This window comes from Girardinichthys multiradiatus, chromosome 14 (genome assembly GCF_021462225.1).
Source record: "Girardinichthys multiradiatus isolate DD_20200921_A chromosome 14, DD_fGirMul_XY1, whole genome shotgun sequence".
NCBI lineage: Eukaryota > Metazoa > Chordata > Actinopteri > Cyprinodontiformes > Goodeidae > Girardinichthys > Girardinichthys multiradiatus.
In genome coordinates this window covers 10,708,604-10,732,506 of record NC_061807.1, presented here as the reverse complement: position 1 = coordinate 10,732,506, position 23,903 = coordinate 10,708,604, and the positions used below count along the sequence as shown (strand labels likewise).

Genomic DNA, 23,903 nt, shown 5'->3' with positions numbered 1-23,903 from the left:
TAATAGTTGTTAAGGTCAGAGCTAATCCAGTTTGGTGGTCCAGAGGTCTGAATAGGTTCTGATCTACTGGACAAACTGCTGCTATTCAGGACAACTATCCTGTGACTACGTAGGTGATTGGTTACTCTATTCACCTCTGCTTCCTGTTTTTCTATTTACCCTGTTTGCTGTGGAGGAAAATTAGGATTTACTGCTGAACTTCTGAGGTTTTTCAGACATCTGGACAAAACCACTGAGTCGCAAAAACCAAGTAATACTATTATGGTGGAAAGCTAACGATTTAACCGCAGACCATTAAAACTACAATTCTTGCAGTCATCACAGACCTCTCACATGCTGCAGAGACTTCACCTCCTACCACAGCTTGTAGGTAGTGCTGCCACTGTGGCAAGCAGCCTGTATGTTCCTGTTGGAAGCCACAGACGTTCCTGTGTTTACAGTTTCTGACCATGTTTTTACCAGAAACCCAACTTCAAACATGACTTCACACTAAATCATCTTACAGCATGTATTATAGACCAGGGACAACATGTACAAAGGCTTAGCCACAAGGAAGCCCTTTTATACAAAATTTCAGAAGCATCCATAGTGAACTGACAACAGAAATGTGCGCAGTCACATGGGAGCTTCAAGGCTGGCTATAATAATTTGTCAACAAAATCTTCCCAGAAGCAAATACTTGCCTTATAGTACTCAGGCTTTCTGTACACACAGACTTTGAATCTTTTAAAAAGTACATGAGGGAGGGGGTTTTGCAGGCCCCTACCTTTGGTGTTGCATAAGCAGCCAGTAAGTGTAATATGTAGTTCTTTTAAAAATGGTCGGGATGTTTTGAAAATGTTTTAAAGAAAGTTTTTAAACAAGTCATAGTAAAGTTTTTTTAATGGCCAAGCTTGGAAAAGATTAAAATTTAATATTTAGTGAATTTCTTTTTATTTATAGAAATAATTTCCTCTTGAACTGCTTTTTTAGTTTCGATATTCAAGGGAATACGTTTGAGCTAAATGACATAATTGGTTTCTTTTGTAATGCTTGTTCTAGTTCATATAATAAATCAACACTGCTCATTTTGATTAAACAAAAACTCTAATTCTAAAGCTCAAAAAGGGGTCCAAAAGATCTGTTTCAACAGTGAAAAAAAGACACTTAGCAAATATTACACAAACATTTTCAGACTGAGAATTTGTAACGGTGTCTTGCTTTTTGTTTCCCGGGGCCAGATATTAAGTTTGTCATTTCTCCCAAAGTTAACCTAAAAAAAAGTTTACCAGTTGTTGACATTAATTCTAAAATTTTTATTTGAAATAATTGTATCTTCAAAACAATGAATTTTGTTAGGTGTTCTTGGATTGTTAATCAGATGTTATTGTCCCTCCTTCTCAAACATTGTTACATGTTAATTCAATAAAACATTTGCAATTTCTGCACAACAGGCCCGGTACTCCATTTTCAGATCTGAAATGTAATTGATTGCACGATTAACTGACTGAAGTTGCTGCTGACTGAGACTGACTTGGGGTGGTTCTACAACTACACTAGGGACCTGCTCAGCATCAGTTTTCGGAAGTGGCTCAAGGCCATGCTGTTCCAGAAGTTCTTCAAGAGTCTCTGCTGTGTAGGAATTTTCACCAAACACGTTGTTTGTTGCTGTGCTGTTGACACCCGTGTTTGCCAACATCCCTTCAGTCGAGATTTGTGCTGGTGTTCTGTTGTTTTCTGTATGCAAGGAATGATGGTTCCAAGCTTTTCTGAATTGTTCTAATCGGTTTTGAATCTCAGGAAGAAAAACTATGTGAAGTGAAAGTTTGTGCACATCGTCACTGGGATCCAATAGGGTTGAATCTTCAAGAGTGTAGAACATGCTATAAAATGGTTCCAGAACGTGTAAAAAACACATCCCTCTAAAGACGCTCTATTATCCGGTTATGGATAGACTCCCCAGTAATGTGACTCGGATGTTCAATTCCCTGTAGGAGGTTCATCACCAATGCCACCTGCACATTCTCACCACCATGATCTGACCTCACTCTAGAAGGTAATTCATAAAGGCCTGTTGCTTTGAGAAACAGCAGTGTTGAGGCGCGATTGTCTGTGCTACAGTTCAAGTAAGTAATCAAGCGGGAACATCCATCCATCAATTCCACCATGGACCACAAAGCCCCACCTAAAAGGAAATGCAAAAAATTTATAAGAAATTGAATTTAATTCACCAAAATGTATTCTAAAAGTCTTGACATTTTGATCTACCTTATGAGACGCATGTTGCCATCAATATGCCACAAACTGTTGGGGTATATGGGGCATGATAGACACGTTGAAACACTGCGCTGCTCCACCTCCTTGCAGTTGCCATTGGGTTTATTCGAGCCTTCATCTCACGGACCATCCGCCGTGGAACCACTAGTCCTTGTGCATCAAAAACCCTCTCATCATCTGGTTGAATTAAGAATGTGTGGTTTTAGCGTTTCAAACCACCACACAACAATTGACATTTTGAATGTAATCATATTTTTGAAAATCTAGGTTTCAGATTTCACATCTAGTCATGAAACAAGGAGCAAACGGTCTTATATGCTAAACAGTCCAATAACTTTTATGATTTCTGAAAATCAAAATAAAATGATAAAATAATTAGCATTCTGTCTCATCACTATTAAGCATATTGCATATATTTGTCGTTAAGCAATACATTTTGATACCATACCTCATTCCCAGAATTTGGACACAGGGCTTGAAGTTGTCTGATATTAGCTTCAAGGTCTTCATCAGTAACTGCAGCTAACCTTCTCCTTATTGGTACACCAAGTGCTTTGGACTTCTTGTAAAGAAATGATGCTCAGGATCCTAAGATGTTTGCCATCCTTTTGCCCGTTTGTCGTTGGGTCAAAAGAAAGTCGATCTGCTCTCTTCTAAAAAGGTTGGTTGACTTTATACATCTGTTTGTGTGTGTTTTATACCTATATAAACCTTATAAAAAATGTATGTGTGGTTATTACCTGAACTGACTCGGGGTGCAGAGATTGCTCCATTTTTGGCTTGGAAATGAGTCGACAGTAGTACTTTCAGCTCTTCTAAGTCGTTTTTCTGCTTGTCGGCAGTAAATTAGAAATTCTTCGTAGATGTCTTAAGCAGTCTTCAAGTTCACGATTTTCACGTTCTCCTCATATCCCATACTGAAGAGCTCTTTCTATATTGTGACATTTTCCTACAATTTTGTCAACAACAGCGAGCCTCATTGCGACCACCCAAAATTCTGCAAGCAACTGTTTGGACAGCTGGAGTACAGCATAAGGGGGCTTTGGCGCAATTTCTTTATTTAGATATCTAAAATTTTATTTTTGACTAGTCATAATTACATTTGAGATATCTTGAATTGTAATTACGGATGTGTGACCCTTCAGATGATGAATACGGTGACGTTATTTTAATCTGAAAAGACTCACAATAAGAAACACAAAGATGGCAATTAGAGAAGTTTACTGATAAAGTTGAAATCTTTGGTGCTTGGACCCTGGAGGAAGACATGAATGCTGAGAATGACATAAGCTTGAATGAACCGTCTTAGGCTTAGAATTAGATGAGTCTTCTGCTTTGGAATCCGATACCTGAGGTGGAGTGCAGGCCTAAGAAGGTAAGGGAGCCGGGAAGAGTAGGGAAGGGAGATGGTGGAGGTGGGGCGAAGGAGGGTCGAAGCTCAGCTGAAGAGCAGGAAATCCATGACTGGAGGTCCTTAAAAGCGAAGCCTCGGAGGATGATTGATTGAAGACACATGCGGATCTGATGCTAATTGGACGGAGGAGAGATGCACGGGGAAGACACAGGACAGCCAGGGGTGGAGGTGAGTTTTCTGTTTGAATTTTCGTCAAAACTTCGTTTCAGATATCTTGCAAGGAATTTTGACTCGTCAAAATGTAATTGAAGATATTACGGATAGTCAGACGAAACCGATTTTATGTCAAAACGGCCTGCCATAGTTGGTCAATCAGAAAGCAAGTTGATGGAAACACGGGAGGGAAATTACTCTGAACTTCCGGCTGACATCTGGATGTTTGTGATTTAAATCTGTTTGTGTGTGGTGAGTTGGGACACGACAAACTGTAGTACAAACCTGTTGTATCCACGATTTTTTATCATGTGTGGGGTCTCTCAGGTTTTGAAAATCAAGCGACAATTTTAAAATCTTTCCGTGTAAACCAGGCATAAGGCCTTCAGAAAGCTCCTAAGGTGAGGTAATGTTAGGAGGAGTGAGGAGTACGGCAAGCCAAAAGGGTAAAAAATCAGCCGTACATTAACGTGTTGTTCTAATCCGTAAATAACGTGTGGTGGCGTTTTATGCATATTTTATCACCAAGACGCTGTCCTATTATTGCCCAGCCACTAGATTTTACCCAGTCAGTTCACAGAAAAGACAGAAAGTAAATGCACCTGTCATTCTGCTCCTGTCTAAATCACACCCAGCTCAACTATAAAGTCTGATATAACATGAAACTCACTCTACTTGTTCTCTTGGGGCAGAAAATAAGTCTAATCTTTAACAGGCAATTAATTTCTAATTGAAAAAGATAATAGCATGTGATTACACATCCAAACCTACAGAAAGCCTGGGGTGTTACAGTGGTGTTCACACTTTTTCAGCATGTGAGCTACTTATAAAACAACCAAGTCCAAAAGATCAACCTACCCACTACAAAAATGCAAAACATATAATTACTTTCAAATTTATTAAGGATTCTTTGTATGTACAATGTATGTTGATGTACCTTGCATTACTGAATAAGCCAATATTGCACAACACACAATAAATAATTATTTACATTTTTTTGTAATTACCTGAATTACTTGAGTCAGCTGCTTCAACAAATGCTTCTTTTACCATCTCTCCGTCTTGGAAGGACTTATTGTTTTTAACGATGGCGTGACTCACCGATGCTTTGGTGGCGGCTTTCGCTTTTGAAGTTTGTTGACTGCTGTCTGGACAACTGGGATTTTAGTTCCTCCACCTTTCTCTTTCTCAGCTGGCTTTTCGGCGGAAAGTCGATGTCATATTTTCCATGAACAGTCCGAAAATGCCGCTCCACAATTTATGTCATCTGAATGGTTGCCCTGTATGTCAATCAAGTGACGGGATGTTTGATAGGCTGACAAATATTTTTTTAACGTCACGCTGCGATCGACCAGTACTGCCTCCGCGATCGACGTAATGAGCAACCCTGCTCTATTAAGTACACTGCTGTGTTTTATTTATCTGTTTACAGATTACTGCAGGGCGTGTCTTTTTATTAGCCTTCAGACTTACCTGTTCGGCTGCCTGTCAGCAGAGAGTTTCAGATCGTCGAGGAACGACTTTTTCTTCTTCCTTAAAATAAACGTTTCTCCTTTCTCTGACCTGCAATTTGCAAACTGGTTACAGTTATGCTGTAGGACTGTAGGTGTTGGATTAACGAACCCCGAGTGCAAGTTTTTTACCTTTATCCGGACAATGACGAAACGGTTGCTGCTGTTGACGATTTATGGTAAATTTATTCCTTAAATGAAATCATGTATTGGTAATATCACCAATATGCCAACATGTGATGTTTAATGATGATCCTTTCTCTCTCTTGCCTTTTGGACTGAGGGCCATGAGCCAGCTCTATTGTTCATTACCAATTTCAAAGCTACAGTTGGCAACTTTCACTTAAAAAATACAGACAGTGGACTTTATGTGAATTTGAAAATCGACAAATAATTTTACAAGACCTTTAACTAATAAATGTGATACATCACCCCGGTTCTAAAGTCCCTACACTGGCTCCCTGTAGCTCAGAGAATAGACTTTAAAATACTTCTGTTAGTCTATAAATCACTGAATGGCTTAGCACCTAAATACATTATAGACTTGTTGTCAGTGTATCAACCAACCAGACCTCTCAGGTCTTCTGGCTCAAATCTACTCTGCATACCCAGAACCAGAACCAAACATGGAGAAGCAGCTTTTAGTTCTTATCCTCCACTAATCTGGAATAAACTCCCAGAAAACTGTAAAATCACCAAAACCCTAAGTTGCTTAAAATCAAGATTAAAAACTTGTTTAGAGTGACCTTTGACTGTGTTATCTAAACTTTATTAGTTTTTAAGTCCAACTTTCCTTTACGCCACTGTAATGTACTTAGTATGTTTCATTTTCTTTTTTTTTCATGTAAAGCGCTTTTCTACTGAAGTGTGCTATATAAGTAAACTTGCCTTGCCTTTAACAAGCCTTGACACAAGGTCTCTGAGCAGTTGATTGAAATATGTGCTTTCATTTTAGCCTTTTGTGTGGGAGTTACTGAACATGAAGACGGAGCAGGAAATAATTGTGGTAAGGACCATCCTGCAGTATTTTACTAAGCTCTTTGTGTTTTAATGAGCTAAGTTTGAATGAGCAGCTGAGAGGTTTTTTTACCTCTTTAATTGTGTTATTCATCAGATGAGAAAATGTCTCTAAGAAGTTGTAACATGGCCTAATTAAGGAAAGCTGATACTGGATCAGGCTTTTCTAACAAAATTGTGTGTTTTGTCACATTCAATAAATGAATTTAAGGTATATGGAATACAAAATGCCTCCTGCATGACCATTAACTGTAGCATGCTAAGTTATTAATTAAATGTATATATATATATATATATATATATATATATATGTATTAAAACCTTCATTGAAAAAAAGTATTCTGAATGGTAAATGCTCTGTCAGTGAGCGCTGAGGTCCAGGCTTCATAATTCATAGAAAGGAGTAAGAGGAACTGGTCATAAAAAACATAATAATTCTCTGCATCATGATATTTACCCCTTAGTTAGAAACTGAATGATTATATTTGATCCAACCATTATTTAAATCACTGGGTATCATATTAGGAATCTTGTTAATATTTTCAATTATAGTGATGTAAAAAACAAGACTAAAAAAGAGGGAAATCCTAAAAGAATCCTTATTAACTGATTAAAGATTTAACTGTATTGTATTCCATATTGGTAAAGTTATTAGCATTGTTGCTCTTACAGCTCGGAGGTCCTGGTTTTGAATGGCAGCCTGAGGTCGTTGTTTATGGAGTTTGCATGTTCTCCCCGGTCATGTCTGTGTTCCCGGGTTCTTCAGCTTCCTCTCACATTCCAAAAGCATGTTGGTCTCTCTGAGTGCCAGTCACTGTGAACTTCCACTGCAACTCAAACGTCTCATGTTGTCAATTGCTGGGAGCTTGTGCAGTCTCCTGACCGCCAGGTTGGCCCAGTTGCAGGCTTGACCTGTGCAGAGGGATGTGGCAGTGGGGTTAGATAGGACCGCTCGGTATCCTGGATCTTCCCCTGTGCCTCTCTGGCCTGGGGTCTGCTGCTCCACTGCTGACTTGCCTCTGTGTCGTCTGTAGGGCTGCTCTGTGGGGGTGACTGGTGTTCTGTGGGGGTGACTGGTGTTTGTCTGCGGCTGCTGAGCTGTGGGTTTTAAGGCAATCTTTATTTGAGCTTTCAGAAAACTTAATGTAAGGATTTTTTGATATAAATGGCTGAAAATTACATTTACTCAGTATTATTTTCTTCATTAAATATTCATGGTGAGATCAGAAGTAAATGAAGTTGTTTCATTATGATGATGATTCTGGTCAGAGCTCTAATGCCCTTGTAGAAGTATTGTCTAATTGTTTTTCTCAGAGCCACCTGTCATGTTTTTTTCTCCATGAGCTTGGATTAACGTGGTGGACCACTGTCAGAATTTCAATCAGAATCCAGTATATTTTTGACTCTACAGACTTCACATGGGTTCAATAATTTCCAGCACAGCGTATAGTATAAAACATGCCAAATGATCACTGACTGATGCTCTATTTGTGTTAATATGCAGCTGACTGAATGTATGTAATAAAGTCCGCTGGTGAATTTAGATTACTCCTTTGTTTGGTTTATTTCAGTTTGTCTGAAGGTGGTTAAACAAACCTGATGTATTTAGACAAAAGGAGACCGGATTATTCATGGTTTGGTTAGACTAATTCTGCTGCTTTAAAATCCTGTATTTGCATTTTTTACATTTTACTCTGTACTGTGTGTTTAAGCCACTTTATTCTTCATTACAGATATAAAGGACCAAGATTTCAAGACGCAAAAGCTGACAGAGGCAATAGTCGGTGACAACGTCACTCTCCCATGCGTCCCAAGTACCTTCTCCATAAATATTATAGATGATATTATAAGGTGGACAAAAGATGAAGACATTTATATCATCAAGAACAAACGTGTAAATTATATAAAGGAAGGGCTCAAAGGCAGAATACCCGATAACATTAGTGAGATGGAAAAAAACGGACACGCCTCCATCAGCCTTATCAACCTGACAAAAACAGACGGAGGAGATTATTGTTGCTGCATCGAACTGATGAAACATGACAGCAGAGACATGAAGTGCATCAACCACAATCTGGGTAAGAACTTTCCTAGATTATTAAAGTTTTGGAATGATCTCATTACATTAAAGTAAATTTGAGTTGCATTTAAATATGTGGTCAACGTTCACAACAAAAACTGTTGTTTTAAACAAATGAAGTAGTTTTTAAATCTATAGTGAATAACACTGACAATTTAAGGTTTGATGTAACATTTAGGAATTTTCATGTTTAAGAGTCAGAACATCCATCCATCATCCATCCTCCGTCCGTTCGTCCATCCATCCATCGTCCATCCATCCATCCATCCATCGCTATTCTAGATCGGATTGCAGGAGGGAAAATCAGACATCCCTCTCTCCTGCACCAGTTTATTCTCAGTTATCCTGAGGCATTTCCACAAGGAAAATTTAGTCCCTCCAGCAGGTTCTGGTTTTACCAAGGATCTGATTTTCACCAGGATGGGCCATAAAATCTCCTTAAAAACCATAAAACCTCCATATTTCAGCTAATGTTGCTCTTCCAGTAACGATCCACATCTCATGACTCAGAGTCGGAATATAGGCAGACTGGTAAATCGAGAGCTTTGCTTTATGGCTCAGCTTTTTCTTCACCACAACAGACCGTAGAAACACCAGCACTACTGCAGAAGTGCTCCCATTCTGCCTGTCCATCTCCTTGCTCCTGCCATCACTTTTGAACAAGACACTGGAACTGTTCTGCTTGATACAGAGACTGGTCCTGGACCTGGATGGTTGGTCTGGCTGAGAAACATGACCCCAGACCTACAGGAGGTTAGTTTATCCTGCCTGCTTCACTCTCAGTTGAAAGTCACCCCAGTGCAAACTAAAGATCATGGCTTAAAGATTCCAATAGGACCACCTCATCTGAAAAATGATGGAAGTGTTTTGTTTTTTCTTTAGTTCTGAAAGAAAACTGAATATGATGATGTACTGGCAATGGTTAAATGTTCTAAATTCAAGTAATGAGCTAATATGTTTGTAGAAAAAAGGTTTGTTGACCATTTCACAGGCCACACAATGAAAAAATATATTTGGAGATTGACATAATTTAGCAGAATATTTTTAAAATTTTGTTTTGTGTGAGTTACTTCCTTTTTAAACCAATAGCAATATACAGGTCCTTCTTAAAATATTAGCAAATTGTGATAAAGTTCATTATTTTCCATAATGTCATGATGAAAATTTAACATTCATATATTTTAGATTCATTGCACACTAACTGAAATATTTAAGGTCTTTTATTGTCTTAATACGGATGATTTTGGCATACAGCTCATGAAAACCCAAAATTCCTATCTCACAAAATTAGCATATCATTAAAAGGGTCTCTAAACGAGCTATGAACCTAATCATCTGAATCAACGAGTTAACTCTAAACACCTGCAAAAGATTCCTGAGGCCTTTAAAACTCCCAGCCTGGTTCATCACTCAAAACCCCAATCATGGGTAAGACTGCCGACCTGACTGCTGTCCAGAAGGCCACTATTGACACCCTCAAGCAAGAGGGTAAGACACAGAAAGAAATTTCTGAACGAATAGGCTGTTCCCAGAGTGCTGTATCAAGGCACCTCAGTGGGAAGTCTGTGGGAAGGAAAAAGTGTGGCAGAAGACGCTGCACAACGAGAAGAGGTGACCGGACCCTAAGGAAGATTGTGGAGAAGGGCCGATTCCAGACCTTGGGGGACCTGCGGAAGCAGTGGACTGAGTCTGGAGTAGAAACATCCAGAGCCACCGTGCACAGGCGTGTGCAGGAAATGGGCTACAGGTGCCGCATTCCCCAGACCTGGGCTACAGAGAAGCAGCACTGGACTGTTGCTCAGTGGTCCAAAGTACTTTTTTCGGATGAAAGCAAATTCTGCATGTCATTCGGAAATCAAGGTGTCAGTGTCTGGAGGAAGACTGGGGAGAAGGAAATGCCAAAATGCCAGAAGTCCAGTGTCAAGTACCCATAGTCAGTGATGGTCTGGGGTGCCGTGTCAGCTGCTGGTGTTGGTCCACTGTGTTTTATCAAGGGCAGGGTCAATGCAGCTAGCTATCAGGAGATTTTGGAGCACTTCATGCTTCCATCTGCTGAAAAGCTTTATGGAGATGAAGATTTCATTTTTCAGCACGACCTGGCACCTGCTCACAGTGCCAAAACCACTGGTAAATGGTTTACTGACCATGGTATCAGTGTGCTCAATTGGCCTGCCAACTCTCCTGACCTGAACCCCGTAGAGAATCTGTGGGATATTGTGAAGAGAACGTTGAGAGACTCAAGACCCAACACTCTGGATGAGCTAAAGGCCACTATCGAAGCATCCTGGGCCTCCATAAGACCTCAGCAGTGCCACAGGCTGATTGCCTCCATGCCACGCCGCATTGAAGCAGTCATTTCTGCATAAGGATTCCCGACCAAGTATTGAGTGCATAACTGTACATGATTATTTGAAGGTTGACGTTTTTTGTATTAAAAACACTTTTCTTTTTTGGTCGGATGAAATATGCTAATTTTGTGAGATAGGAATTTTGGGTTTTCATGAGCTGTATGCCAAAATCATCCGTATTAAGACAATAAAAGACTTGAAATATTTCAGTTAGTGTGCAATGAATCTAAAATATATGAATGTTAAATTTTCATCATGACATTATGGAAAATAATGAACTTTATCACAATATGCTAATATTTTGAGAAGGACCTGTAGCCCCATTTCAGTTTATAGAAAGGCAGATATCGAAAATATCAATTTAACTAACTTTGTTGTATGTTACAGTTGTAAGGGACAAGGACACAGAAAATGATCATTGGCATGGTAAGTTCTGTCAATAAAGAAACAACAAACCAAACAAACAGACGTTTCTTTATACCAGTTAATCTGAAAACATTATGTTGTGAAACTGATCAAAAAAGCACGTTTTTACAAACCGACATGCAGTCACCCAAACACTTGTTTTCTGTTTCAGTTCAATTCAGTTTATTTATATAGCGCCAATTCACAACACATGTCATCTCAAGGCACTTCACAAAGTCAGGTACATACATTCCAATTAATCCTAACAATTGAACAGTGCAGTCAGATTCAGTTATTTATTCAAACTGGATAAAAAGTTTTTCTATCTAAGTAAACCCAGCAGATTGCATCCAGTCAGTGACTTGCAGCATTCACTCCTCCTGGATGAGCATGTAGAGACAGTGGACAGTCACTGGCGTTGACTTTGCAGTAATCCCTCATACTGAGCATGCATGTAGCGACAGCGGAGAGGAAAAACTCCCTTTTAACAGGAAGAAACCTCCAGCAGAACCAGGCTCGGTGTGAGCTGCCATCTGCCACGACCGACTGGGGGTTTGAGAGAACAGAGCAGAGACACAAAAAGAACACAGAAGCACTGGTCCAGGAGTACTTTCTATGGGAAGGAAAAGTAAATGTTAGTGGATATAGCTCCTTTAGTCGTTTCACCTAGAAAGAAAGAACAGATAAACTCTGAGCCAGTTTTCAAGGTTAGAGTCTGAAAGAGAGCACATAGAGTTAGTCACAGTAAAAGCTCAGTCAGTAGCTATATCTAGGAGAGAGAAAGGGTTAAACACTGAAAGACGGCCATGTGGATCATCGGTAGAAGGTGAGCATTAAGTTGTTGGCAGCAGAAGCTCGGACGATGTCCCTCTCCAGAAAGGTGTCACATGTAGATACAGAGTCAGGCCAGGTGTAGCTTCTAGGAAGAGAAAAGAGAGAACAAAGTTAAAAGCTGAAATAACAGCAAATAATGCAAAATTGGAGAGTAGTATGAAAATGTAGCAGAATGAGTGTAAGTGGTCATTATGTCCTCCAGCAGTCTAAGCCTAGAGCAGTACAACTACAGAGATAGCTCAGGATAACCTAAGCCACTCTAACTATAAGCTTTATCAAAAAGGAAAGTTTTAAGCCTAGCCTTAAAAGTAGACAGGGTGTCTGCCTCACGGATTAAAACTGGGAGCTGGTTCCACAGGAGAGGAGCCTGATAACTAAAGGATCTGCCTCCCATTCTACTTCTAGAGACTCTAGAACCACCAGTAAACCTGCAGTCTGAGAACAAAGTGCTCTGTTAGGAACATATGGATGATGTATGATGGAGCTAGATCATTAAGGGCTTTATATATGAGAAGGAGAATTTTAAATTATATTCTGGATTTAACAGGGAGCCAATGAAGGGAAGCTAAAATAGGAGAAATATGATCTCTCTTTTTAATTTTTATGTCTAACATGGTTTTTGTCTGTTTTTTCAAATTATCAGCCAAAATGAATGAGAGTTCAAAAGACACACCTCCTCCGAATGGTAAATAACTTTATCTTCACCAAACCATATGAAACATTTACCTTTTTGTCCATTTTTATGTCCTGAAAATAAAAAAAGATGATTTTAGTTTTTTTAAGCTAATGAGAAAAGAAATAAAATACTTGCAATCACATTAGTAGTATAAAAGGAAGTCATGAAAATGATTATTGACGTTTGAAAATCTGAGAGCTTAGCATCTTCTTCTCCTTCTTCCAGGTACCTTGACACTACTCTGGATATTTCCTGGAGTTCTTGGAGGTGTTGTAGCTCTAATCATCATCATACACTGTTAAGTAAAAAAAGGTAGAACACTTATTTCTGTCAGAAAGCAATTCAAAACATCCTCTCAGTCAGTTCCATCAAGTATGAACTTCATTGATCTTTTGAACAGATAAAATACAGAAAAGAGAACAAAAAGACAACAGAAGGAAAACGTATCCAGTAGAGACTTCAAAGGAACACCTGCCGATGCAGAAAACCAAGGATTCTAACAGGAGACACATCAGGGGGAAATCCGAGAGCGACATTCTTCTTAAATCATCTGCAGAGGAAAACCAGCAATTCAAAAGCTTGCCTGGAACCTCTGAAGGTCTATCTGGAATAACTATAGGATAACTTTGCATTCTTCTATACCTTTGAGTGACTTGTGTTGAAGCACCCCACCAAGGGGTCTTCTGCATGTTCGTTTATTCACTGTAAGCTGAAAGAATTTACAACATATTAGAATAAATCACACAGAGACAGCTGTATATCATTCAATTACCTGGCCAGGGGAAGCTCTCTGTAATGTGATCTGACCACACACCGAGACGACTTCAGAGCTTCTCCCTGGGGCCATTGCTTTTATTGAAACACACAAGAAAATGAACAGCCCCTGTTTACAGTTTTTTTCATACATATGATTTCATACAGACTCTTCCGGCTTACCATATTTGGACAGCTATTGTCCTGCACCTGGAGAAGAGAGTACTTGGCTAGTTAATCCTCCCGCATTCTTTTCCCACCATTCTTCATTATTTCTCTACTTCACACTCAAGGCCAAGTTTGTGCAACAACACTTCTGCAGGCCACAATGTCTTATACTCACACACAGGTTATACATTTTATAACACACTGGTTGCTGAGCATAATAATAGTTAATGCACACACATAATATATCTCCACACTTGTTAATGTGTAAATACTGTATTATGACTACACTATAAAAACTGACAAATCCTTTAGTTTAAAAGCATTTAATTTATCTTTTACTCCACATGTTATGAGTTCCTTTTTTTTATATATATATATATATATTTACAAAGAATGTAATTGTATATATTTTCCAATGTTTAACTTTGTAGTTGTAAAACGTCCTGACTGTTTTTAATCATGTGAAAGCCATGCCTGCCAGTTAACAGCACCACTTAATCTGTGTTGCCCACACATTACTCCTCCTCAGCTGTCTCTGAAATGATCCTCAGTGAAAGTCAAACTTAGGCCCTGTCCCAGTACCCACACTACACCCTAAGCCCCTCGATGAAGTGTGTACTTTGTACAAGTGCATGTAGGGGTTGAAGTGCGCAGGTTACAAACTGCAAAATTGGAGAATTGGGACAGTAGGGGTTACGTCATCGACTTGCACCTCTGTACCATAACTGCAACATCAAAAAGGGCGGGAACCAGCGCTGTTTTCACCGTCTTGCTGCTAAAAAAACTATTTAAAACTGCAACAACCAATTGTTTTGAGGAGAAGAAAGTGCTGGAAGCAACGAAAGTGTTTGTTTAAAAGGTAACGTCAGTGTTATGGCCTAATGACTGCCCAGACTCACTCTGAACCCAGTGGTTTCTTACAAAGTTTAGCCTGGAAAACCAGTAAAAAAATATATTTGTTGGCTTGCTGTCTAAAGTTTACGCAGTTGGGTGAAGGACGACTGAGAATTGGGACACACTATGCACTCGAACCCATCAACGGGAACGCGCAATTCAGGGACACAACGGTGGACGGTGGAAGTGTGGGTATTGGGACAGGGCCAGAACAGTTTGACTTGGGAAAAAACTGATACTTTTTTGTTTGTATTTTTTATCAACATTAAATGTCGAAGGACGATGCTTTCACACGACTTTTCTTTTTTTACATATGTAAATTGGAAAAAGCCTCTGTAAGCCAACATCAGTAAAAGGTGAATCTCGCTTTCTGACAATGATTAGAACCTGCAGTTACACCATGCAGAAAAAAAGTATTCACCCTCCATGGACTTTCCCAAGCTTTGCCATGTTACAATTTGATGTATTTTACTGGAATTATGTGATAGACCAACAAAAATGTGACAAAATTCTGAAGTGGAAGAAAAATTAATGATTTTAAAATTTTAATATGAAAACCCCTTAATGGAACACACCCTCCGGTTCCCCTTCTTATAAAGGTAAGGCCTACTCCAGGGTATTGGAATGGAGAGTCCGACCGATAGTTGAACCTCGGCTTCAGGAGGAACAGTGTGGTTTTCGTCCCAGCCGTGGAACACTGGACCAGCTCTATACCCTCTACAGGGTGCTCGAGGGTTCATGGGAGTTTGCCCAACCGGTTCACATGTGTTTTGTGGACCTGGAGAAGGCATTCGACTGTGTCCCTCGTGATGCCCTGTGGGGGGTGCTCCAGGAGTATGGAATCGGGGGCCCTTTATTAGGGGCCATCCGGTCCCTGTACGAGCGGAGCAGGAGTTTGGTCCGCATTGCCGGCACTAAGTCGGACCTGTTCCCAGTGCATGTTGGACTCCGGCAGGGCTGCTCTTTGTCGCCGGTCCTGTTCATAACTTTTATGGACAGGATTTCTAGACGCAGCCAAGGGCCGGAGGGGGTCTGGTTTGGGGACCAGTGGATTTCGTCTCTTCTTTTTGCGGATGACGTGGTCCTGCTGGCCCCCTCTAGCCAAGACCTACAGCATGCGCTGTGGCGGTTCGCAGCCGAGTGTGAAGCGGCTGGGATGAGGATCAGCTCCTCCAAGTCAGAGGCCATGGTACTCGACCGGAAAAGGGTGGCTTGTCCTCTTCAGGTTGGAGGGGAGTTCCTGCCTCAAGTGGAGGAGTTTAAGTATCTCGGGGTCTTGTTCACGAGTGAGGGAAGAATGGAGCGGGAGATCGACAGACGGATCGGTGCAGCTGCCACAGTAATGGGGGCGCTGTGCTGGTCCATTGTGGTGAAGAGAGAGCTGAGCCGAAAAGCAAAGCTCTCAATTTAATGGTCGGTCTACGTTCCTACCCTCACCTATGGCCATGAACTTTGGGTCATGACCGAAAGAACGAGATCACGGATACAAGCGGCTGAAATGAGCTTCCTCCGTAGGGTGGCCGGGCACTCCCTTAGAGATAGGGTGAGGAGCTCGGCCATCCGGGAGGAGCTCGGAGTAGAGCCGCTGCTCCTCCACATTGAGAGGAGCCAGTTGAGGTGGCTCGGGCATCTATACCGGATGCCTCCTGGACGCCTTCCTCGGGAGGTGTTCCAGGCACGTCCCACCGGGAGGAGGCCCAGGGGACGGCCCAGGACACGCTGGAGAGACTATGTCTCTCGGCTGGCCTGGGAACGCCTTGGGCTCTCCCTGGAGGAGCTGGAGGAGGTGTCTGGAGAGAGGGACGTCTGGGCGTCTCTGCTGAGTCTGCTGCCCCCGCGACCAGGTCCTGGATAAGCGGAAGACGACGAACGAACGAAACCCCTTAATGGTGATACCCATAAATAAAATCCAGCTGAACTGATTTGTTCACGGTGCACGGTGGAGCAGTTGGTAGCACTGTTGCCTTGCAGCAAGAAGGTCCTGGGTTTGACTCCTGGCAGGGGGTCTTTCTGCATGGAGTTTGCATGTTCTCCCCTTGCATGCGTGGATTCTCATCAGGTACTCCAGCTTCCTCCCACAGTCCAAAAACATGGCTGTTATTTGGGTTAATTGGTCTCTCTAAATTGCCCTTAGGTGTATGAATGAGTGCGTGCATGGTTGTATGTGTGTTGCCCTGCGATGGACTGGCGACCTGTCCAGGGTGTACCCTGCCTCTCGCCCATAGACTGCTGGAGATAGGCACCAGCTCCTCCGCGACCTACTATGGAATAAATGGTAGAAAATGACTGACTGACCTTAGACATAAAGGTGTAATTGAAGCAATATGTGGTTCTAGAAAGCATTTATTTAGTGGGACTAAATACAAATGCATGCCTCACTTTTCACACAGATTTGTTTTTGCAAAACATTTTGAAATCTATGTTGAATTCATCAAATAAAATCCCGCCCTGCTAATACATTCATGCTTGGTCGTTTATACAGTAAGTACGGTCACAAAAGAAACAAACCAACCAAAAGATTAGCCTCAGCCCAGATTAGTCCGCCATGTAACGCTGATAAAATCTGCAGTCTGTCAAAAAGCTACTCAAGGTACAATGGTACAGGATAGTGTGAACCAAAAGAAATCTGTTGAAAGCATTCTTAGTTTTTCTGGAGGACCTAAATGCAAACAATAAAAAATTACTCTGAGAAGGACGGGACCACAAAAAACAGTGCGAACACACACACAAAATACCCAACCTGAGGAAGACTCGAAACATCCAGGAGACAGTGAAACTCAAAGAAAAGAGGAAGTGGATATAATAAAGATCAAAAGGAACCAGAGAAACAAAACTAAATAGAAACTTCAGGACTGAAGACAAAAAGGCCATCAGTCATTTCCACGAGAAACAAACATCTTAGCTGAAATACAATGACTTTAAATCTGAATCCTTCAGGGTATGAATAATTTTGAGCTGGATTGTACATAGAGAGAATATAAAACATAAGCTTATTCAGCTCTTGATAATAATATTGCCTTGATGCAGTTGATATGTTGGACAGCAGTCATTATTCTGGTGTGAGAAGATCTGAATCTCTCCTTTTAGCCTCAGCTCGACCTGCAGAGGAAAATAAAACAGGAAGTCAGAAAATATGGCACATCTGAACTGAAAACAAACACCAGAATGTATATAGTGTACTAAAATTTATTAAGCGATCGATTGATGACTGCTTCATATTTATTTGAGATGTTTTATTTAGATAGCACATAGCACACCAATAAAAGCCTGACTGGTAATGAACGAAAGAGAAGAAAGAAGAGGACCATTCTGAAAAAAATAACTGAATGGAGGAAGATAACATTTCTGATATAGGTTTTACTTTTAGGTTTTTTATTTTGTAGGTATGCTTTACTCCCACATACAGTGTTCTGAATGAGAAAGAAATGTCTGGACTCATCATCACCAGTTTGACAAACTGTGGCAACGTGTTCTAAACCAGATCAAAGTCTATGAAAAAGGTTCTGCCGTATTTGCTGGTTAGGGTTTAGAAGTTGTGTCAGGCTGTTTCATTTTCTATTTCCTGCTGAGGTTTCTGTACTGATGTTGCCATGAAAACAGGTTTCAGATCAGCTAACAGCCTCTCAATAACTGCAGTAAGTTAGCTTTCACTGCTTGTTTTTCCAGGCACAGACCTGTTTGTCTGGGCATGTTGCCATAGACATAACTACATTGCTTTGAAAAAGTATTTGTTCTCTTACTATTTTTTCTGTTGTTCACATTTTTGTCACACTTAAACATTTCAGATAATCTAACACATTTCAGGCATCTGACAGCATCTAATGAGGATCAGCTCCTCCAAGTCCGGGGCCATGGTTCTCAAACAGAAAAGAATGGCTTCCCCTCCTCAGGTTGGAGGGGAGTTCCTGCCTCAAGTGGAGGCGTTCAAGTATCTCGGGGTCAGAAGTGAGGGGAGAATGGAGTGGGAGACTGACAGGACGGATCAGTGTGGCTGCTGCAGTAACGGGCTGCTGCGGTGAAGAGAAAGCTGAGTCGTAAAGCGAAGCTCTCGATTTACCGGTCGGTCTACGCTCATCTTTGGGCATGAACTTTGGATCATGACCGAAAGAACGAGATCCCGGATACAAGCGTCTGAAATGAGCTTCCTCCGCAGGGTGGCACTCCCTTAGAGATACGGTGAGGAGCTCGGCCATCGCGAGGAGCTCGGAGTAGAGCTGCTGCTCCTCCACATCGAGAGGAGCCAGTTGAAGTGGCTCCTCCTCTCCAAGTGGCATCTGTATCGGATGCCTCTTGGACCCCTTTAGCCAACTTCATGTTGTCAGACAGATTCTTGATTCTACAGGTAAAGCAGTATTAGACGGTGGCTAATGAAGCCGATTCCAGTTTACCCAAAAAATCTGGTTAATCGCAGTTAATTCACAATTAAGCCACGTGGTGATTACTTTTCCATACAGGTTGCTTTTTCCACTAATAAATTCCACTAATAAATTAAATAATTTGAAAACTGCTTTTTGTATTCACTCGGGTTATTTTTGTCTGAAATCAAAATGTGTTGATGGTCTAAAAGTGTGATCAAAAAAGTAAAAGCAGAAGAAATTTCTAAATTCCGCGGTATGATTTAAGTAAAGGAAGATAAATGTAAAACAACACCTGAATGTACCTCTTTAATTACAGCGGGCATTTATTGAATTATATGCCCACTGTATTTTTGGTTTTAGTTTGTGTTTTCCATGATTTTGTGGAAATAAAATGCAGCTACAAAGGCCTTTAAAATTAGATAAAATATTCTCTACTACTTGACTTCTATTTGCTCTTAACAAAGTGATTGTTGTTCCAAAACAGAATTTTTAACATTTATTACATTATTCACATATCTGCTGTTAAACAGTTTCTAATGTTGTAATTCCTGTTAGAAAAGTCTAAGAGAAACTAATTTTCCTGTTTTATTAATTTTAGCTGTCTCCATACCTCGAGCCCACCTTCTGTAGATGATTGCACACACAATGAAGATAATGGTGTAGATGATGAACAGCATAATGGTGCACAGCAAACTGGTCATTGTGATCGGAGGAGCAGAAGAAGGATTAGGAGGTAGATTGAGTTGAGGTTTCTCTGTGAGGGTTTTACACATAGATGGATACGGGACAAGATTTATTGGACAAGAACTCAATGCAAAAGGAAATCATTTCAGTGATTAGCAAAACTCTAATTTAGATTTACTTATAATGCACCAAATGCAGTGTGATAAACAAAGACATAATCACCATGTTAACTAACAGATCCTTAAATTAAATATAGATTGTTAACATGAATAATGAGTGAATAGAAATGCAGCTGTTGCTTGTAAGAGGTGCCACATTACAGATTAAATAGAGAAGATGCATGTGAGGCAATCTATTTCCATGATTTTGTAGGATGCACAGAAGAAAGGATACGCAAAAACCAACAGCCAGCATATCATATAGCAATTGAGAAATCATAGCAGTAACCATTATAGAGGCTATAGATGCTAAATGCTAATCACTGAGTAATTTATACAACCAGGGGCTCATTTTGAAAGTGTAATGTGCCTTTGTATTCAGCCCCACTACGTCAGCACTTTCTAGAATCACCTTTCACTGCAATTACAGCTGCAAGCCTTTAGAAGCAATTTTCTATCAGCTCTGCACATATAAATGCTTGCTTATTCTTCTTTGGAAAATTGCTTAAGCTCAGTCAGATTGGATGGGGAACATCTATTTGAACATTTTTCCTGGCTAGTGATGGGTACTGAATTAGGTACTTTTATAGGTACTGACTGAATTCCGTCAGTACCACCGAGTACCATGTTTTGGTACCTAAATGCATCATTGTGACACTGAGGTAGTGGAAGAATGAGCGATTTTCCACGCTGGACATGAACACAGCATGCACAAGAGCATAATAACGTCAGTAGCTGCTGGTTCTGTCAACAAAGCATAGCTGTAAAAAGCGCTCGAAAGTACGGCTCCACTTTTCAAAATGCGATGCCGATTACAGTCACTGCAATATTTGTGAAGCGAAGTCCAAGGCCAGCGGCGGGAATACTTATAACCTGAGGAAGCACCTGATTTTCCTCAAGGCTGAAGAGTGCACAATTTTCAACAGCCTCAGATCTACGGCTACAACTCCTGTATTCGGCGTTGTTGGCACGCCTGCATCCATCTGCACCCAGCAACATGGCTGGGTTTTAATTGATTGTTAAGAAACAAACATTGCGTAGTTAGTTAAGGGTCTTCATGTTAAAAACATTTCTAAAACAACTGTGATGTTACAATACAAACAGCTGAATGTTGTTTTCATATATTCGTTAAAGTTTATGTATTAAAAAATAAGTATGTGAAATTGAAAAATGTTTAGATTTTATTAAACAAATTAACATTTATTACCCCCATAAGCACACACAAAAGTACCATAAATTGGTACCATTTAGTACCAATACCAATTCCCAGGTACTGGGCATTGGTACAGTATCGGTTCAAATGTGAAAGGTACCCATCCCTGGTCTTCTTACACATATTCTATTGAATTTACTTCTGGGCATTGACTGGGCCATGCTAAGGAATGAATATGCATTGATCCAAATGCTCCCTGTCTTGACAGCAATATTTTTGATTTGTGGGTGTTGAGAATATTTACTTAAATGTCTGATTTATGACCTGCAGCATGCCAAGCTTTTTGTCATTTTAACATTAAGGTAAACCTTTCATGACACAATAATGTGCTGCAGAAGATAGTTACCTTTAACTTCTAACCAGCTCTCCAGTGACTCTCCTTTGTCAGGATGTTGGCACTTGTAGAAGCCCTTGTTAGACATTAGGACATTCTTAAGGATCATCTGTCCTCCAGACTCATTTCCAATAAATGTACCATTACTGTAGAAGGCAGCAAGGAAATCTGATGAAGAATTACTGGCATATCTTTCTTTGTAGGAGCAGCGAAGTGTCACATCGTCTCCCACCGTCACAGGAAGTGCTGGACTCTCCAAGATCACAACACCAGCTGAAATTTTGAAATAAATCATTGCTTTATTAAAAGTACAATACTTCTTAAAAATAATTATTAATAGCTTATTAATAGCTTATGTTTCATGCCTTATTCAGACTCATCTTTCATTGAGTGTAACATTTCCTTTCAATCCTGCACAGTAATAAAGACAAGCTCACTGTTTATTGTGATGTTGAGGATGTTGCTGCACTCTCCTCGCTCAGACTGGCACCAGTAAAGCCCACTGTCTGATTTGTAGGCACTGCGATTGATGCAGGAGGATCGGTTCGGGCGGCCCCAGTCTTCACATGGAGAAAACATCTCAGAGGCATTTCTCATCACCGTCCAGCCGCTGAAGTTCCCTGATACTGTACAGCTCAGATTGAAGGCCTCGTACCGGAAGAACTGACGTCTCTCAGGTTGAATACTCAACGTGGCGGCTGTTTAGACAGGAAATGACAGAGAAGCAGCTGTGTGCTAGATATCTCTATGCTGGATTGTTGTGGTTTTCTAAAGGCCAAAATGGAAATTTAACACGCAGGAAATGGTGTTATGGTCTGACCTGCATAGCAACAAGTTACTTTCATTTATGCATTAAATACATTCTATAAATGATTTATTTATCCCGTTTTGCTCTCTCTATTTAACTTGTCCGACAGGTTTTTGTGGGATTTGTGTCTTGTGTCCTGAAAGGAAGCTCAATAAGTGTCTGGGGAACTGTTTCTATGTGAATTTAGTCATAGGTTTTAAATCATTAACCTGCTGAAAGACCCAATGAAGGCACACCTTTAGATTTCTGGTGGAGGCCACCATATTTAAAATGTCAAATTCTCCACAGCATCAAAGATCCTCTTCTGAAATGTTGTTTTCTGACTTCAAGATTCAACATTGGACATACCTCAGTATTATTCTCTCCAGTCTTTCCCTTTTCGAAGAGTGGGCAAAAGAATGTCATGGTCATACCGCACTTTCTTGAATCAACTTAAAATACTAAAATATCAATTTAAAAACTTGTTCTAGCTACATTTATTTTGTATAATGTGTTGGAGTGCTAGTAATGGATAAGGACTGGAAGACTTTAAGGAAAGAATATTACAGGAAGAGGATCACAAAGCTTATTTAAGAAGACCTGAGTCTTAATGAAGTGGACAAAGTTTATCATAGTAAAAATTGCATCTCAGAGTTAACATTTCTGCCCAACCGAGGAAGGAAATTTCATGTTTTAATAGTTTTAACCAAATAACCATGTATCTACATAGCTTCAGTAAACATGTTTTCTCTAAGATGTATGTTAATGATGCTGCCATAATCATTTTCATGATATAACAGCATCCCACTTTAGTACTATGCACAAACATAAGTTCTAACCAAAACAAATCTTTCTTAAAAGTCAGAGTAGAACAACAAATGTTTCTTTTAGACAGACCTATCTTCATTTCCATCAATAACTCTTTTTGGTATTGATCTTTTCATTCAGATTGACTGTTTTAATGTTATGTTTTTGCATTATGTGTTTCTTATTATTTCCTGCTTCCTTCATAAGAAGTCAAATGCATAGCTGCAGATAATACAATTTGTGATCATGGTTGGGACTTAAGGTGCAAAATCTTGTGTTATGACCTGCCTTCTATCTTAAACAGTAAATCAGAATATTCATTATTTAAACAATGTAAGGCAGTAGTAGAGTTACTTGATAGGTGAACTGAGAACAAGAAGATATAATAAAGAACATATATGAAGCTATAAAAGGAATGAAAATCTTTCTTCTAAATATGTTCAAAGGAACAAAGTATGTATTCTCACCAACAGCCAGACATATAGATGTGAACTCCATTCTATGCAGATGACGAGTAAATGCCCGTCACTTTAAGTGGGGTTTTTAGAGCTGCTCTGGTGCCCACATCCTGGATTCAAAGTGTATCAGTTTCATGTAATAAGCGAACACGAAAAGCAGTTAAACTAAAGGGTGTATATATACAGGTCCTTCTCAAAATATTAGCATATTGTGATAAAGTTCATTATTTTCCATAATGTCATAATGAAAATTTAACATTCATATATTTTAGATTCACTGCACACTAACTGAAATATTGCAGGTCTTTTATTATCTTAATACAGATGATTTTGGCATACAGCTCATGAAAACCCAAAATTCCTGTCTCACAAAATTAGCATATTTCATCCGACCAATAAAAGAAAAGTATTTTTAATACAAAAAACGTCAACCTTCAAATAATCATGTACAGTTATGCACTCAATACTTGGTCGGGAATCCTTTGGCAGAAATGACTGCTTCAATGCGGCGTGGCATGGAGGCAATCAGCCTGTGGCACTGCTGAGGTCTTATGGAGGCCCAGGATGCTTCGATAGCGGCCTTTAGCTCATCCAG

At 40.1% G+C, this 23,903-nt stretch overlaps 1 protein-coding gene and 1 long non-coding RNA gene across 2 annotated transcripts; both read right to left on the bottom strand.

Annotated features, from left to right (window-relative positions):
* Nucleotides 1-1,280: 1,280 nt before the first annotated feature.
* On the bottom strand, nt 1,281-5,004 carry LOC124880967. The gene is made up of 3 exons (XR_007041509.1): nt 4,831-5,004; nt 2,248-2,433; nt 1,281-2,164 (listed from the first exon to the last, which is right to left on the bottom strand). It is a non-coding gene; the product is annotated as an uncharacterized LOC124880967 (long non-coding RNA).
* An 11,830-nt stretch (nt 5,005-16,834) lies between these two features.
* LOC124880966 (Fc receptor-like protein 5) lies at nt 16,835-23,360 on the bottom strand. The gene is made up of 5 exons (XM_047386440.1): nt 23,318-23,360; nt 21,694-21,954; nt 21,269-21,529; nt 19,478-19,621; nt 16,835-17,608 (listed from the first exon to the last, which is right to left on the bottom strand). Exons 1-5 carry the CDS (start codon nt 23,346-23,348, stop codon nt 17,559-17,561), a joined length of 747 nt encoding a protein of 248 aa, XP_047242396.1. The 5' UTR covers nt 23,349-23,360; the 3' UTR covers nt 16,835-17,558.
* Nucleotides 23,361-23,903: the final 543 nt, after the last annotated feature.

Bases quoted from the DNA above. Each gene is read 5' to 3' on its own strand.
- LOC124880966 (XM_047386440.1), bottom strand. From the start codon at position 23,348: ATGGAGTTCACATCTATATGTCTGGCTGTTG. The intron at 21,955-23,317 runs GTGAGAATACAT...CTGTCTAAACAG, and splicing joins ATCTATATGTCTGGCTGTTG to CCGCCACGTTGAGTATTCAA. The intron at 19,622-21,268 runs GTAACTATCTTC...AAACCCTCACAG, and splicing joins GAGCTGGTTAGAAGTTAAAG to AGAAACCTCAACTCAATCTA.